This window comes from Salvelinus sp. IW2-2015, linkage group LG14 (genome assembly GCF_002910315.2).
Source record: "Salvelinus sp. IW2-2015 linkage group LG14, ASM291031v2, whole genome shotgun sequence".
Classification (NCBI taxonomy): Eukaryota; Metazoa; Chordata; class Actinopteri; order Salmoniformes; family Salmonidae; genus Salvelinus; species Salvelinus sp. IW2-2015.
This window is the reverse complement of record NC_036854.1, coordinates 9,451,180-9,468,747: the sequence shown is the minus strand read 5'-3', so window position 1 is coordinate 9,468,747 and position 17,568 is coordinate 9,451,180. Positions and strand designations below refer to the sequence as shown.

The following is a 17,568-nucleotide window of genomic DNA, read 5'->3' as shown; positions in this document are numbered from 1 at the left end:
ACAGCTTTGCACACTCTTGGCATTCTCTCAAGCAGCTTAATGAGGTAGTCACCTGGAATGCATTTTAATTAACAGGTGTGCATTGTTAAAAGTTAACTTGTTGAATTTCTTTCCTTCTTTATGCATTTGAGCGAATCAGTTGTGTTGTGACAAGGTAGGTATACATAAGGTATAAGGTATACAGAAGACAGCCCTATTTGGTTAAAGACCAAGTCTATATTATGGCAAGAACAGCTCAAATCAAATAAGCAAAGAGAAAAGACAGTCAATCATTATTTTAAGACATGAAGGTCAGTCAATCTGGAAAAGTTTCTTAAAAAATAAATAATCAAGAGCTATGATAAAACTGGCTCTCATGAGGACTGCCACAGGAATGGAAGACCCAGAGTTACCTCTGCTGCAGAGGATAAGTTCATTAGAGTTACCAGCCTCAGAAATTGCAGCCTAAATAAATGCTTCACAGAGTTCAAGTAAGAGACACATCTCAACATCAACTGTTCAGAGGAGACTGTGTGAATCAAGGACACCAATAAGAGTAAGAGACTTGCTTGGGCCAAGAAACACAAGCAATGGACATTAGACCGGTGGAAATCTGTCCTTTGGTCTGGTGTCCAAATTGGAGATTTTTGGTTCCAACCGCCATGTCTTTGTGAGACGCGGTGTGGGTGAACGGATAATCTCTGCATGTGTATTTCCCACCATAAAGCATGGAGGAGGAGGTGTGGAGGTGTGGAGGTGCTTTGCTGGTGACAGTGTCAGTGTCAGTGATTGATTTAGAATTCAAGGCACACTTAACCAGCAAGCCTACCACAGCACTCTACAGCGATACGCCATCCCATCTGGTTTGGGCTTAGTGGGACTATCATTTGTTTTTCAACATGACAATGACCCAACACACCTCGATGGCAATGTAAGGGCTATTTTACCAAGAATGAAAGTGATGGAGTGCTGCATCAGATGACTTGGCCTCCACAATCACCGACCTCAACCAAATTGAGATGGTTTGGGATGAGTCGGACCGCAGAGTGAAGGAAAAGCAGCCAACAAGTGCTCAGCATATGTGGGAACTCCTTCAAGACTGTTGGAAAAGCATTCCAGGTGAAGCTGGTTGAGAGACTGCCAAGTGTGCAAAGCCGTCATCAAGGCAAAGGATGGCTACTATATTTAGATTTTTTAAACACCTTTTTGGTTACTACATGATTCCATATGTGTTATTTCATAGTTGTAAGGTCTTTAGTATTATTCTACAATGTAGAAAATAGTAAAAATAAAGAAAAACCTTTGAAGGAGTAGGTGTTCTAAAACTTTTGACCTGTAGTGTACATTCTCCTGTTCTATTGTTTTTTTTAAAACTTTTTTTTCATTGTCTATCATCTATTGGCATTATCCTAGTCAATCTGCAATTGTCTAGCATCTAGCATCTATTGGCATTATCCTAGTCAATCTGCAATGCAATCTGCAAATTTTACATCTTTACATCTCCCCTCTTTCTAAATTTCTAACGGATGTTTTCATATCTGTCCATTACATTTACATTTTAGTCATTTAGCAGACGCTCTTATCCAGAGCGACTTACAGTAGAGTGCATACATTTTATTACATTTTTACATACTGAGACAAGGATATCCCTACCGGCCAAGAGCAGACGCTCTTATCCAGAGCGACTTACAGTAGAGTGCATACGTTTTATTACATTTTTACATACTGAGACAAAGATATCCCTACCGGCCAAGAGCAGACGCTCTTATCCAGAGCGACTTACAGTAGAGTGCATACATTTTATTACATTATTATTATTATTATTATTATATATTTTTTTCTTTCTACTACTACAGTCTACTACTACAGTACTACTACTACTCCACTTGGAAGGTATCAGAATAAAAAAAAAGAAGAAGGAAGCTCTACKCAAAAAACATATGCAAATTTTAACTCTGAGGTTCTTTGTTGTCTTGAAAGCACCATTGAACGAAGTCATATATCAAATGTCGGAAGAGTTCCAAGTTCCCAGTGGTCTTGAACTCGGCATCCAATTTGGAAAATCGTTGAAGAAATATGAGCTCCAAGTTTCCCACTTGAAAAGTATCAGAATCAACCAATAGGATGTTCTACGCAAAACAACGTACCCAAATTTCAACTCGGAGGCCCCAGGTTTCTGAGTTGTCTTGAAGGAACCAATAAACTCAGATTTTCCAACTTGGAAAGTTTCAGACTCAACCAATTGGAGTTTTACGGAAAAAAAACGTACACCAATTCTAACTTGGCGGTTCTGAGTTGTCTTGAAGCATCAGCTTGTGACCACTGAGGACAGTGACCCATTATGTGGGCTCAGCATCTGTGAAGGGGACACGGGCACGGGACACACAGGACATGGGAGGGTATGGGGGATGGGAGGGACCTGCGAGATGTCACCAAACAATAGCATAATGCACAACACTGCCAAGTGGGACAGTTCGTGTCACTCACTCATCATTGGGCTTTTGTTTCATGAAAATAACAGCTTGACAGCTACAGTGCATTCGGAAAGTATTCAGATCCCTTGACTTTTTCCAAATTTTGTTACATTACAGCCTTATTCTAACATGGATTAAATAGTTTTTCTCCTCATCAATCTACACACAATACCACATAATGACAAAGCAAAAACAGGTTTTTATAATTTTTTGCAAATTTCAACAACAAAAAACGAAAATACGACATTTCCGTAAGTATTCAGACCCTTTTCTCAGGACTTTGTTGAAGCACATTTGGCAGCGATTACAACCTCTAGTCTTCTTGGGTATGATGCTACAAGCTTGTAAAACCTGTATTTGGGGAGTTTCTCCTATTCTTCTATGCAGATACTCTCAAGCTCTGTCAGGTTGGATGGGRAGCGTCGCTGCACAGCTATTTTCATGTCTCTCCAGAGATGTTCGATCGGGTTCAAGTCCAGGCTCTAGCTGGGCCACTCAAGGACATTCAGAGACTTATCCCAAAGCCACTCCTGCGTTGTCTTGGCTGTGTGCTTAGGGTCGTTGTCCTGTTGGAAAGTGACCCTTCGCCCCAGTCTGAATTCCTGAGCGCTCTGGAGCAGGTTTTCATTAAGGATCTCTCTGTACTTTGCTCCGTTCATCTTTCCCTCGATCCTGACTAGTCTGCCAGTCGCTGCTGTTGAAAAAACATCTCCACATCATGATGCTGCCACCACCATGCTTCATCGTAGGGATGGTGCCAGGTTTCGTCTAGATGTGACGCTTTGCATTCAGGCCAAAGAGTTCAATCTTGGTTTCATCAGACCAGAGAATCTTGTTTCTTATGGTCTGAGAGTCCTTTAGGTGCCTTTTGACAAACTCCAAGCAGGCTGTCAATGTGCCTTTTACTGAGAAGTGGCTTCCGTCAGGTCACTCTACGATAAAGGCCTGACATGTTCTCCCATCTCCACAGAGGAACTCTGGAGCTCTGTCAGAGTGAGCATTGGGTTCTTGGTCCCCTCCCTGACCAAGGCCCTTCTCCCCCGATTGCTCAGTTTGGCTAGGCGACCAGCTCTAGGAAGAGTCTTGGTGGTTCCAAACTTCCATTTAAGAATGATGGAGGCCACTGTGTTCAATGCTGCAGACATTTTTTTGGTACCCTTCCCCAAATCTGTGCCTTGACAAAATCCTGTCTCGGATCTCTACGGACAATTCTTTCGACCTCATGGCTTGGCTTTTGCTCTGACATGCACGGTCAACTGTGGGACTTTATACAGACAGGTGTGTGCCTTTCCAAATCATGTCCARTCAATTGAATTTACCACAGGTGGACTCCAATCAAGTTGTAGAAACATCTTAAGGATGATCAATGGGAACAGGATGCAACTGAGTTCAATTTTGAGTCTCATAGCAAAGGGTCCTAATACTTATGTAAATAAGGTATTTCTTTTTTAAATTTGTAATAAATTTGCTAACATTTCTAAAAACCGGTTTTTGCTTTGTCAAGATGGGGTATTGTGTGTAAATTGTTGAGAATTTGTTTTATTTAGTCCATTTTAGAATAAGGCTGTAACGTAACAAAAATTGGAAAAGGGGAAGGGGTCTGAATAGTTTCCGAATGTTTTTATTTGACCATAAGTAGTAACCATTGGTGAAGCTATGGTTAAGTAGCTCTAAATGATGTGTTCTTGTTTGTGGACGTGAACATTTTTTGACAAGTAAATGAAACGATTATGATGACGAAACATGTATCAATGTGACGACAGCAAAACGCCACAGTAGATTGCGTCATTGTGCTTAGATGACGTACATCGTCCTAACATTATGAACAGCCAGTTTGTGACTGTCTGGGCAGACTCACTCTCATGTGGGTCTCCAACAGTAGCCTAAGAGTCTGTTTATGTTATCATGCCAGCTCCTTGTCTCTCAATGTCATTCCAAGCATGTTTGGCTCACTTGACAATGACATCATTGGAGTTGACAAGAGCACAAACAGTTCTGGGACCAGGCTAGTAAGTAGGTGTTTACTTCCCTAAGGTACATTTGGGATTCAGCTACAAAGTTCTACCAGGTAAGTAAAGTGGACAAAAGCTTGTAAGCTTTGGTGAAGAGTGCTGCCAGACATCAGACAGCATTAGGACCCATTGCGAGTGGGAGTTGACTTCTGACATGACACCACAGTACCACCCTATGGCATCGTCCGGGACTGTCTAAGACTCATTGCTGCAGATTTAAGGGGGCTTCGTGCCCCCTTAAAGTGTATTATTCTTCTACTGCACATTTAAATCAATAAATATTTTGATGAACTACATCAACACTGTCTCTTTTTTTAGGTGTCAGCACACGCACACACAAACTCCGGGCCTTTTTAAATACAGAAAAGAATGGCCCTATCTGTGTGTGTGTGTGTAGTGTGTGTGTGTGTGTGTGTGTGTGTGTGTGTGTGTGTGTGTTGTGGTGTTGTGTGTGTGTGGTGTGTGTGTGTGTGGTGTGTGTGTTGTGTGTGTGTGTGTGTGTGTGTGTGTGTGTGTTGTGTGTGTGTGTGTGTGTGTGTGTGTGTGTGTGTGTGTGTGTGTGTGTGTGTGTGGTGTGTGGTGTGTGTGTGTGTGTGTGTGTGTTGTGTGTGTGTGTGCTGTGCGTGCGTGCGTGTGTGTGTGTGTGTGAGAGAGAGAGAGAAGCAAATCACAAGCAGACACCTTTGTGTAAGGACACTTCCAAGAGTGAGTAACATTCTACATTGGACCGCAAGCATGCCCTGATGCAATTCACATAATATGTATATTTTTTCTTTTGTGATCTCGTTTTAGTCAGATTTTCTTAAATCAGATATTACTATGGGATGTATCATGAGAACTAACTTCACGCAGATAAGCAGCTCATACAGTAAGAAAAGACATTGGCCACATACATCGTTTAGGTTTGTTTATGGAGAGCGAGGCCCAGTTCCAATCTGATGCTGCCTCCTAGGGGCTACCTTGAAATGTACATCAAACCACAAATAGCCTGCTACTAGTAGCAATGTGCTGCCTTTGCTCTAAACTGGAGTAAAAAATATATATACACTGCTCAAAAAAATAAAGGGAACACTTAAACAACACAATGTAACTCCAAGTCAATCACACTTCTGTGAAATCAAACTGTCCACTTAGGAAGCAACACTGATTGACAATACATTTCACATGCTGTTGTGCAAATGGAATAGACAACAGGTGGAAATTATAGGCAATTAGCAAGACACCCCAATAAGGAGTGGTTCTGCAGGTGGTGACCACAGACCACTTCTCAGTTCCTATGTTTCCTGGCTGATGTTTTGGTCACTTTTGAATGCTGGCGGTGCTTTCACTCTGTGGTAGCATGAGACGGAGTCTACAACCCACACAAGTGGCTCAGGTAGTGCAGATCATCCAGGATGGCACATCAATGCGAGCTGTGGCAAGAAGGTTTGTGTGTCTGTCAGCGTAGTGTCCAGAGCATGGAGGCGCGTACCAGGAGACAGGCCAGTACATCAAGGAGACGTGGAGGAGGCCGTAGGAGGGCAAACAACCCAGCAGCAGGACCGCTACCTCCGCCTTTGAGCAGGAGGAGCACTGCCAGAGCCCTGCAAAATGACCTCCAGCAGGCCACAAATGTGCATGTGTCTGCTCAAACGGTCAGAAACAGACTCCATGAGGGTGGTATGAGGGCCAACGTCCACAGGTGGGGGTTGTGCTTACAGCCCAACACCGTGCAGGACGTTTGGCATTTGCCAGAGAACACCAAGATTGGCAAATTCGCCACTGGCGCCCTGTGCTCTTCACAGATGAAAGCAGGTTCACACTGAGCACATGTGACAGACGTGACAGTCTGAAAACGCCGTGGAGAACCCTCTGCTGCCTGCAACATCCTCCAGCATGACCGGTTTGGCGGTTGGTCAGTCATGGTGTGGGGTGGCATTTCTTTGGGGGCGCCCAGCCCTCCATGTGCTCGCCAGAGTAGCCTGACTGCCATTAGGTACCGAAATGAGATCCTCAGACCCCTTGTGAGACCATATGCTGGTGCGGTTGGCCCTGGGTTCCTCCTAATGCAAGACAATGCTAGACCTCATGTGGCTGGAGTGTGTCAGCAGTTCCTGCAAGAGGAAGGCATTGATGCTATGGACTGGCCCGCCCGTTCCCCAGACCTGAATCCAATTGAGCACATCTGGGACATCATTTCTCGCTCCATCCACCAACGCCACGTTGCACCACAGACTGTCCAGGAGTTGGCGGATGCTTAGTCCAGGTTTGGGAGGAGATGCCTCAGGAGACCATCCGCCACCTCATCAGGAGCATGCCAGGCGTTGTGGGAGGTCATACAGGCACGTGGAGGCCACACACACTACTACTGAGCCTCATTTTGCCTTGTTTTAAAGAACATTACATCAAAGTTTGGAATCAGCCTGTAGTGTGGTTTTCCACTTTAATTTTGAGTGTGACTCCAAACCCAGACCTCCATGGGTTGATAAATTTGATTTCCATTGATAATTTTTGTGTGATTTTGTTGTCATCACATTCAACTATGTAAAGAAAAAAGTATTTAATAAGAATATTTCATTCATTCAGATCTAGGATGTGTTATTTTAGTGTTCCCTTTATGTTTTTGAGCAGTGTATATAAAAAAGTATTTAATAAGAATATTTCATTCATTCAGATCTAGGATGTGTTATTTTAGTGTTCCCTTTATGTTTTTGAGCAGTGTATATATATTTCACCTTTATTTAACCAGGTAGGCTAGTTGAGAACAAGTTCTCATTTACAACTGCGACCTGGCCAAGATAAAGCAAAGCAGTGCGACAGAAACAACAACACAGAGTTACACATGGAATAAACAAGAGTACAGTCAATAACACAATAGAAAAAAAATAAAGTCTATATACAGTGTATGCAAATTGCGTGAGGAGGTAAGGCAATAAACAGGCCATAGTAGCGGAGTAATTATAATTTAGTAAATTAACACTGGAGTGATATATGAGCAGATGATGATGTGCAAGTAGAAATACTGGTGTGCAAAAGAGCAGAAAAGTAAATAAAAACAATATGGGGATGAGGTAGGTAGATTGGGTGGGCTATTTACAGATGGGTTATGTACAGCTGCAGCGATCAGTTAGCTGCTCAGATAGCTGATGTTTAAAGTTAGTGAGGGAAATATAAGTCTCCAGCTTCAGAGATTTTTGCAATTCATTCCAGTAATTGGCAGCAGAGAACTGGAAGGAAAGGCGACCAAAGTAGGTGTTGGCTTTGAGGATGACGAGTGAGATATACCTGCTGGAGCGCGTGCTACGGGTGGGTGTTGTTATTGTGACCAGTGAGCTGAGATAAGGCAGAGCTTTACCTAGCATAGACTTATAGATAACCTGGAGCCAGTGTGTCTGGCGACGAACATGTAGCGAGGGCCAGCCGACTAGAGCATACAGGTCGCAGTGGTGGGGGGTCTAAGGGGCTTTGGTGACAAAATGGATGGCACTGTGATAGACTGCATCCAGTTTGCTGAGTAGAGTATTGGAAGCTATTTTGTAAATGACATCGCCGAAGTCGAGGATCGGTAGGATAGTCAGTTTTACGAGGGTATGTTTGGCGGCGTGAGTGAAGGAGGCTTTGTTGCAAAATAGGAATCCAATTCTAGATGTAATTTTGGATTGGAGATGTTTAATATGAGTCTGGAAGGAGAGTTTACAGTCTAGCCAGACACCTAGGTATTTGTAGTTGTCCACATATTCTAAGTCAGAACCGTCCAGAGTAGTGATGCTAGTCGGGCGGGCGGGTTAACGGTTAACAGCTAACGGTTGAAAAGCATACATTTGGTTTTTACTAGCGTTTAAGAGCAGTTGGAGGCCACGGAAGGAGTGTTGTATGGCATTGAAGCTCGTTTGGAGGTTAGTTAACACAGTGTCTGTCACGTTTTTGTATGTGTTAGTTGGTCAGGACGTGAGTTTGGGTGGGCAGTCTATGTTTTGTGTTTCTATGTTGGTTTATGGCCCTGATTATGGTTTCTCAATTAGAGGCAGGTTGGTTTTCATCCCTCTGATTGAGATCATATTAAGGTAGTGTTTTCACATTGGTGTTTGTGGTGGTTGTTTCCTGTGTCTGTGTTTGTTGCACCATTACGCGGAACTGTTATCGTTCGTCGTTTGTTTTAGCTCTAGTATTCTTCGTTCGTTCTTCGTTACATGTAGTTCGTAGTCCAGGTCTGTCTACTTCGTTTGTTGTTTTGTATTTTATTCAAGAGTTTTTCTCTTGTCTGTTTGTTGTAAATAAATAATATGTCGAACTACAACGCTGCATTTTGGTTCAATCCATCTCCTCCTCGTCCGAGGAGGAGGAAGATGAAGAAGGACCGTACAGTGTCCAAAGAAAGGCCAGATGTATACAGATGTGTCGTCTGGTAGAGGTGGATCAGGGAATCACCAGCAGCAAGAGCGACATCAGTTGATATATAACAGAGAAAAGAGTCGGCCCGAGAATTGAACCCTTGGGTACCCCATAGAGACTGCCAGAGAGTCCGGACAACAGGCCCGTCCGATTTGACACACTGAACTGCTGTCTGAGAAGTTAGTTGTGAACCAGCGCGAAGGCAGTCATTTGAGAAACCAAGGGTCTTGTTGAGTCTGCCGATAAGAATTACGGATTGACAGAGTCGAAAGCCTTGGCCAGATGGATGATGAAGACAGCTGCACAGTACTGTCTTTTATCGATGGCGGTTATTGATTATCTTTTAGTACTGAGCGTGGCTGAGGTGCACCTGTGACCAATCGGAATCCGGATTGCACAGCGGAGAAGGTACGGTTGATTCGAAATGGTCAGTGATCTGTTTATTAACTTGGCTTCGAAAACTTTAGAAGGCAAGGATGTTTATAAGTATCTATAAGAGGTTTGGGTCTAGAGTGTCACCCCTTTGAAGAGGGGGATGACAGGGCAGTTTTCCAATCTTTAGGATCTCGGACGATACGAAAGAGAGGTTGAACAGACTGGTAATAGGGGTTGCACAAAATGGGGGCTGATAAGTTTAGAAGAGAGGGTCCAGATTGCTCTAGCCCAGCTGATTTTGTACGGGTCCAGGATTTGCAGCTCTTTCAGAAACATCTGCTATCATGGAATTTGGTTTGAAAGGAGAAGCTTGGGGCGCTTGGGGCAGTAGCTGCGGGGGCTGCGGAGCTGTTGCGCGGGTTTGGTGTAGCCAGGAGGACAAGCATGGCAGCCGTGAGAGAAATGCTTATTGAAATTCTCATGTATCGTGGATTTATCGGTGGTGACAGTGTTCCGAGCCTCAGTGCAGTGAGGAAGCTGGAGGAGGTAGCTCTTGTTCTTTCCATGACTGTACAGACTTTGTCCCCAAAACACTTTTTGGAGTTAGAGCTACAGGATGCAAATTTCTGTTTGAAAAAGCTAGTCTTTGCTTTCCTGACTGACTGCGTGTATTGGTTCCTGACTTCCCTGAAAAGTTGCATATCGCGGGGACTATTCAATGCTAATGCAGTTCGCCACAGGATGTTTTTGTGCTGGTCGAGGGCAGTCAGGTCTGGAGTGAACCAAGGGCTATATCTGTTCTTAGTTCTACATTTTTTTAAAGGGGCATGGTTATTTAAGATGGTGAGGAAATTACTTTTAAAGAACGACCAGGCATCCTCGTCTGACGGGATGAGGTCAATATCCTTCCAGGATACCTGGGCCAGGTCGATTAGAAAGGCCTGCTCGCAGAAGTGTTTAAGGGAGCGTTTGACAGTGATGAGGGGTGGTTGTTTGACCGTGGACAGCGGATACAGGCAATGAGGCAGTGATCGCTGAGATCCTGATTGAAAACAGCAGAGGTGTATTTGGAGGGCAAGTTGGTCAGGATAATATCTATGAGGGTGCCCATGTTTATGGATTTAGAGTTGTACCTGGTGGGTTCCTTGATAATTTGTGTGAGAATGAGGGCATCTAGCTTAGATTGTAGGACTGCCGGGGTGTTAAGCATAAAACAGTTTAGGTCACTTAACAGTACAAACTCTGAAGATAGATGGGGGGCAATCAATTCACATATGGTGTCCAGGGCACAGCTGGGAGCTGAGGGGGGTCTATAACAGGCGGCAAAAGTGAGAGACTTATTTCTGTAGAGATTATTTTTTTAAATTAGAAGCTCGAACTGTTTGGGCATAGACCTGGATAGTATGACAGAACTTTGCAGGCTATCTCTGGAGTAGATTGCAACTCCTCCCCCTTTGGCAGTTCTATCGGACGGAAAATGTTGTAGTTGGGTATGGAAATCTCCGAATTTTTGGTGRCCTTYCTAAGMCAGGATTCAGACACAGYAAGGACATCAGGGTTGGCGGAGTGTGCTAAAGCAGTGAGTAAAACAAACTTAGGGAGGAGGCTTCTGATGTTRACATGCATGAAACTAAGGCTTTTTCGGGTTACATAAGTCAACAAATGAGAGTGCCTGGGGACACGCAGGGCCTGGGTTAACCTCCACATCACCTGAGGAACAGAGGAGGAGTAGGATGAGGGTACGGCTAAAGGCTATCAAAACTGGTCGTCAAGTGAGGTTGGGGACAGAGAATAAAAGGAGCAGATTTCTGGGCGTGGTAGAATAGATTCAGGGCATAATGTACAGACAGGGGTATGGTGGGGTGCGGGTACAGTGGAGGGAAATGGGATTGGTTTTTACAGTGTTGCAGTCCTCTGAATGCTTGGGAGTGTTGAGGCAGGATGATACTTGTCCCTGCGCTGCTGTCAGCCCCTTCTAGGGAACTCTGGAGGAGACATGGGTGTGCCCATAACATAGGTGAGGCTGAAAAGTGTGTACCTGCCTACAACAGACAGGAAACAGCACATTCGTGAGTGGAGGGGGCGTTAATGATGGCCTGATTAGGACAATTGGCAAATAAACATGTGTAATAACATCCCACTTGGCACACCACGTCGTTTTAAAGTGAAAATGTGTGTCATTTGTGGTTGAGATGTTGATCAATAAGATTTAAACCTTTATTCACTCACTCAAAAAGACTGAAGTTTTTTAAATTCCCAATGTGTTATCACTAGGTTTACAACACAACCAAAGATCAACATTTAAAGGAGATGTATCTAATGCTTGAATAGATATACAGTATCTTATGCTTGAGCCACTGGCCTAATTCTATTCTTTAACTTTTATTTTTGGTTTAGTTGGAGACCGTTAATCCAACATATTATTTGTTAAATTGTTGACAAGTTAATAAGCTGTTTACTGAATTGCAAAAGTGATATTGAATTGTGTTTGGTTGTCAACGTAACCAAATATCAACATATGAAGAAGATGTATATTATGTGCCACTGACTTAGTCTGACTTTAATTCCAGTTTGTTTACAAARTAATAATTGATAAGTTGGATTCTCCATTTCAACCAAAAATCTAAGTTAAAGAATAGGAATAAATCAAATCAAACTTTAACAGCACTTTAAATAAAGTTTGATTGATTTAGTCCTATTCTTTAACTTAGATTTTTGGTTGAAATGGAGATGTGAATCCAACATATTCATTATTAACATGAAGATTACATTTGACATCAATCAAAGCAGGAAAACCCTTGGCTTACAGTGCATTCGGAAAGTATTCAGACCCCTTGATCTTTTCCACATTACAGCCTTATTCTAAAATTGATTAAATAAAATTCAATCTTCATCAATCTACACACAATACACCATAATTAAAAAACGAAACAGGTTTTTAGAAATGTTAGCAAATTTATTACAACCCCCCCAGAAATACCTTATTTACATAAGTATTCAGACTGTTTGCTATGAGACTCGAAATTGAGCTCAGGTGCATCCTGTTTCCATGTATCATCCTTGAGATGTTTCTACAACCTGATTGGAGTCCACCTGTGGTAAATTMAATTGATTGGACATGATTTGGAAAGGCACACACCTGTCTATATAAGGTCCCACAGTTGACAGTGCATGTCAGAGCAAAAGCCAAGCCATGAGGTCGAAGGAATTGTCCGTAGAGTTCTGAGACAGGATTTTGTCAAGGCACAGATATGGGGAAGGGTACCAAAACATTTCTGCAGCATTGAAGGTCCCCAAGAACACAGTGGCCTTCATCATTCTTAAGTGGAGGACGTTTGGAACCACCAAGACTCTTTCTAGASTTGGCAGCCTGGCCAAACTGAGCAATCAGGGCAGAAGGGCCTTGGTCAGGGAAATGAGCAAGAACCTGATGGTCACTCTGACAGAGCTCCAGAGTTCCTCTGTGGAGATGGGAGGACCTTCGAGAAGGACAACCATCTCTGCAGCACTCTACCAATCCAGCCTTTATGGTAGAGTGGCCTGACGGAAGCAACTCCTCAGTAAAAGACACATGACAGCCCGCTTGACAACGCAAGAGTGACAAGTCTCTGAATGTCCTTGAGTGGCCCAGCCAGAGATCTTGGATGTTTCAACAAAGTACAAAGAAAAGGGTAAATGTGATATGTAAATGTGTTATTTTTCATTTGTAATAAATTTGCTAAAATGTCTAACCCTGTTTTTGCTTGGTCATTATGGGGTATTGTGTGTAGATTGATGAGGAAAAAACCCAATTGAATCCATTCCAGAATAAGGCTGTAACGTAACAAAAATGTGGAAAAAGTCAAGGGGTCTGAATACTTTCCAAATGCACTGTATATGTATTGTCTATTTTTAGTTGAACCCTGGGGTTAAATTTAAAACAAGAGCTGTTGATGACTTTGCAAATGCTATAGTATATAGGCCTAAATAGTATCATTGATGATATGTAAAGTCTGCTTATACTTCATTTGCTCTTTTAAGCCCTCCCTTTAAAATGACTGATAGCAACAGTGAATCTAGTCACTACATTTACATTTTAGTCCTTTAGCAGACTAAGTGACTTATCAGAGCAGTTAGGGTTAAGTGCCTTGCTTAAGGGCACATCGACAGTTTTCAACTGGTGAAAACTGAACCTTTCAGTTTCTGGCCCAACGTTTTTAACCCCTAGGCTACCTATCGCCTGCTTATTAAGAGATCTCTCAATGGTCATTCTCACAATAGCACATTGGTAGTAATTGGTGACAAATATCAAAGATAAGTGGGGCAGGGCTTGCTTAAAACCCTGGAGGGGGGACATAATGGATAGATGTAGATAGCTCAATTCTCCAGTAGGAGGTACTGCTCAGCCTATTGTTTACTTTTTTGATAGTGGATATAATGTTGAAGATCTGACGTTGTTTCAAATGTACAACTTCAACATATTTAATACAAGGTTTGTCTATGTTAAAAATTGGTTACCATGATGACATAATTCTGTGGTTGAAATTTCACCCTCAAAACAGTTAACGTTGATTCCTTTTTTCAAATCAAATGTATTTTCCACATAGATTCCACGTCACAACACATTGACAAATTACATTGAAACAACGTTGATTCAACCAGTTTGTGCCCAGTGGGATGTGTGTGCTAACAGATGGACATGTGGATTAAGAATGTATAATCCATATACACACATGAGTAGTTGACTGTGTTATTCTGTGTTCTCTCTCTCTCTCTCCCCCTCACTTTTCTTCCTGTCATGTTACTGCCTGTGGGCTGTAATTACAGGGAGAGAAGAAGGTAGGGTTGAGGGGAGAACAGAGAGAGAGTGAAATAGAGACGAGTAGTAGTGGCAGAATGTGCAAGAAAAAAAAGGAAGAGATATTCAGTTACATTCAAACATTGACCTTTAACCTAATACATTTTCAAATGACCAGGTGCACTCTCTCATGGTTGCTTCAAGACTACCTGCCCTAGAGACAATAAACTTTTGTTCAGGTTGCCTCGGGCTCAGACAATTATAAAAACCCTGAAAACATCCATTCAATCTGTACCAGAGATATTTATGCCCAGTATTGATTGACCTGTTTAATGATTCTACAATGTGGCAATAACTAGATGTGCTTTGGCATTCCAATAGAACTGTTCATGAAATTATAATCCGGAAGAGGTTAACGGTTTAATTGACATAAGAACACATACTGTACAAAGGTCTATTTCCACCAGAAATACAGGTCATGTCTATAAAAATAACAGCAATAATAAAACCTATAGTCCAAAGATAGACCTCACAGATTCTCTTGGTTGACTATTTGTACTTGTAACATTTGTACTAACACATAAGCGTTCACACACAACSAATAAACGTGTTTCATCAGCGAAGTAGTGAACAGTGAAATCACACACACATGTTTGTTTTACTATCCCTGTTGGGACCAAACAATTGATTCTCATTCAAAATCATATTTTCCCTAAACCTAACCCTAATTGTAACCCAAACACCTAAGTCTAAAATGGCCTTTTTCCTTGTGGGAACCAGCAACATTTCCCCACTTATCTGATTTGTCCTTATTTTACTATCCTTGTGAGGACTTCTGATCCCCACAAGGATAGTAATACAAACACACACACACACACACACACACACACACACACACACACATATAACCTATTGTGCAATAGCCAAGAAAACATTGTGTGAAGGCCAGGAATGTCATGTAATATCCATCTGTTAGACTCTGATAGACAACTTGGCAGTGAGTAGTCTAACATATATATTTATGTCAATTGCTTGGATTGAAATAATGATGCATTTCAGAGGCAGACGCAGCTTAATATTTTAGTGGGTAAGGAATAGCTAAGGTTATGTTGTAGGCCTAAAACAGGCAGCCTATAGGCAGGCCTAATAGAGAGGCCTACACTGCTAAATAAGCCTATATGTAGGCGTTGAATACAGAAATGTCAGTTTAGATCTCGTAATTTCTTCCCAGACTCTTTGGCATTTTTACAGCTGTACAGCCATTTTATAATCCTGGCATTGCGCTCAATTACCGATGTCCCCTGTCGAACAGTTTCATGCATCTCCTCTTCCAGTAATCCTTCGTTACTGTCCTCGCCACTATTCCGTGTGAACCCGTCATCTGACGTCGAGATGCTGACGCTTCGGATTTTATTGGCAAGTTCATCCGAACATGCGGAAAAGTTTTCTTTGCCCAGGGACTCTATGACGTCGCCATTCAGTCCGCAGTATTTGAAGAAGGCATCAAAGTCGGCAAAGTTTTTGGAATATCTTGAGCTGATGTCAGAGTGAGAACGGCCGACCCCTTTGCGAGTCCTCCTCTGAACTTCCGCTACTCTTTTGTGAGTGGGTCTCTGCATCACACCTGGGGAMACTTTTGGCACCGGGCTTCTTATGTCCGTCCAATCTTCATCTGTAGATATAGATTGTGTTTCTGGCTGTATGGGTTTCGAATAGCCAGCCTTTGAATCACATTCCTTGGCAAGTCCTTCGGGTGTCGTAAATTTGGTATACATTTCCTCTTCCTCACATTCCTTACCTGATGCCTCAGGTAGTAAACTTGCCTTATCCAGAGAGCTGAGCAACAACCTGCGCCCCAAATTCAGTTTATTTTTCTCACGCGTCGATCCTTTCACAAGTTCACATTTCTGTCGGTACAGTAAAAGTGAGTCTCTTCTTTTGGAGCTCGTCCGATGCACCACATATTTGTCCTCCGGCGGCGAAGGCCCTCCTTGCACACTGCTTGTACCCGCAGGCGAATTCCTCCCACTGTTCCTACAGTTCCAGTTGGAGCTCCGGTTAGACGATCCGTTACTACTAACAGAGGCAGATCCAAAACTAATCACGGGCTCCTGTATCGAGTTGACCACCTGTTGACTTTTGACATACTGTTTTTTACTTGCGGCAAGCATCTCCACTGCGCTCATGCGTCCCGTCTCCTCGCTCTCCAGTTCCATCTGTTTCCGAAGGTATTCCGGACCCTTCTCTAGAATTCTAGTGGCATCTACACCTTTGTTAGTCATATTGTTGGTTTTTGCTTTCAAAACACTACGCTAGCTGGCATTCCAAAACTGTACTCAGAATGTAAAGGGATCCCGCGTTGCCAATCCATGTTCGCGCAGTGCCTAAATGTCCAGAAGCTCGAAGTAAGAACAATGAAATGTTCTACTGTACAAACAAGCTCGTGCCTTGTCCAAGCACGTACTAAAGCGGGAGTGTTCACCTTTCTGCTTAAACACATTACACAACCTCATCCCGTCTTGCGCAAGGCCAGGTTGAACCAAACAAGTGGTATGCAAAGTACACCTGATCATCACCAGTTTTTGATATCTACCCCCCAATTTTTTTTAAACTGGTTACAAGTAAATAAGTTATTTTTTGTTGTTGAGGAAACCTAACTACATTTGTTGAAACCAAATTTATGATTAAATGCCAACTGTTATATTTTATTATTAACAAATCTATATTTTATGTTGCAACCTATTTCTTTCAACACTCAACTTGCTTTCCCATTTGGTTAAACCTAACAAACAACATAAATATAAAACTAATATTTAATGTTAATACAGCCCATTTTTTATTTTTTTTATTTTTAATCATCCCAGCCCACGTCCCCGCAGGAGGCCTTATGCCTTTTGGTAGGCCGTCATTGTAAATAAGAATTTGTTCTTAACTGACTTGCCTAGTTCAATAACGGTTAAATAAATAACAATAAAACAAATAAAAGTAGATTTTCACTTTGGAGTTACCTATCCAAATGTCTTTAATTGGGTTACAAGCAATTAGATACATTTCCTGTAAATAAAGATATTAAGTTGGTTCCATAACATGAACTAATTTCACGATTTACCAAATACATTCTTTACATAAGTTCACATTTACTGGCTACAATATTGTAACCAAATGGTGGCAATCTCGACAATGGAAACCTTTCCATAGTCTTTCGTATCACATGCACTTATACAAATATAATTTGGGATTCAGTGCTGGCAGAGTACAGGTTAAAGCTTGATAATATTAAAACATAACACTTTAACTGTAATGACATTCACACACTGAAAGCCACGCCTCCAACTCTTCTAATAGGATGCCTCTGCTTTATCGCCCCCACTGCTACGCAATGCAAATGAGCATGAGGTGTTGAAAGCAATTTCACACTTTCTGTGAAAATGTTATCACCTACACTGCCATTGGATGCAATGAAACAACCCAACTTTATATCTGGAAAATCCCATGCAGCGACATTAGAAGTTCCTGCAGCCATGTTACAAGTTCAAACACTTGAAGGCGTGATGTTCTGTTGTAGGCTATAGGCCCTAGA

General features: G+C 42.3%; 1 protein-coding gene across 1 annotated transcript; it reads right to left on the bottom strand.

Moving 5' to 3' along the window:
• Positions 1-13,762: 13,762 nt before the first annotated feature.
• Positions 13,763-16,459, bottom strand: fam110c (family with sequence similarity 110 member C). The gene has a single exon (XM_023999502.2). The coding sequence runs from the start codon at positions 16,268-16,270 to the stop codon at positions 15,191-15,193; it is 1,080 nt and encodes a 359-aa protein (XP_023855270.1). The 5' UTR covers positions 16,271-16,459; the 3' UTR covers positions 13,763-15,190.
• Between the last annotated feature and the right edge of the window lie 1,109 nt (positions 16,460-17,568).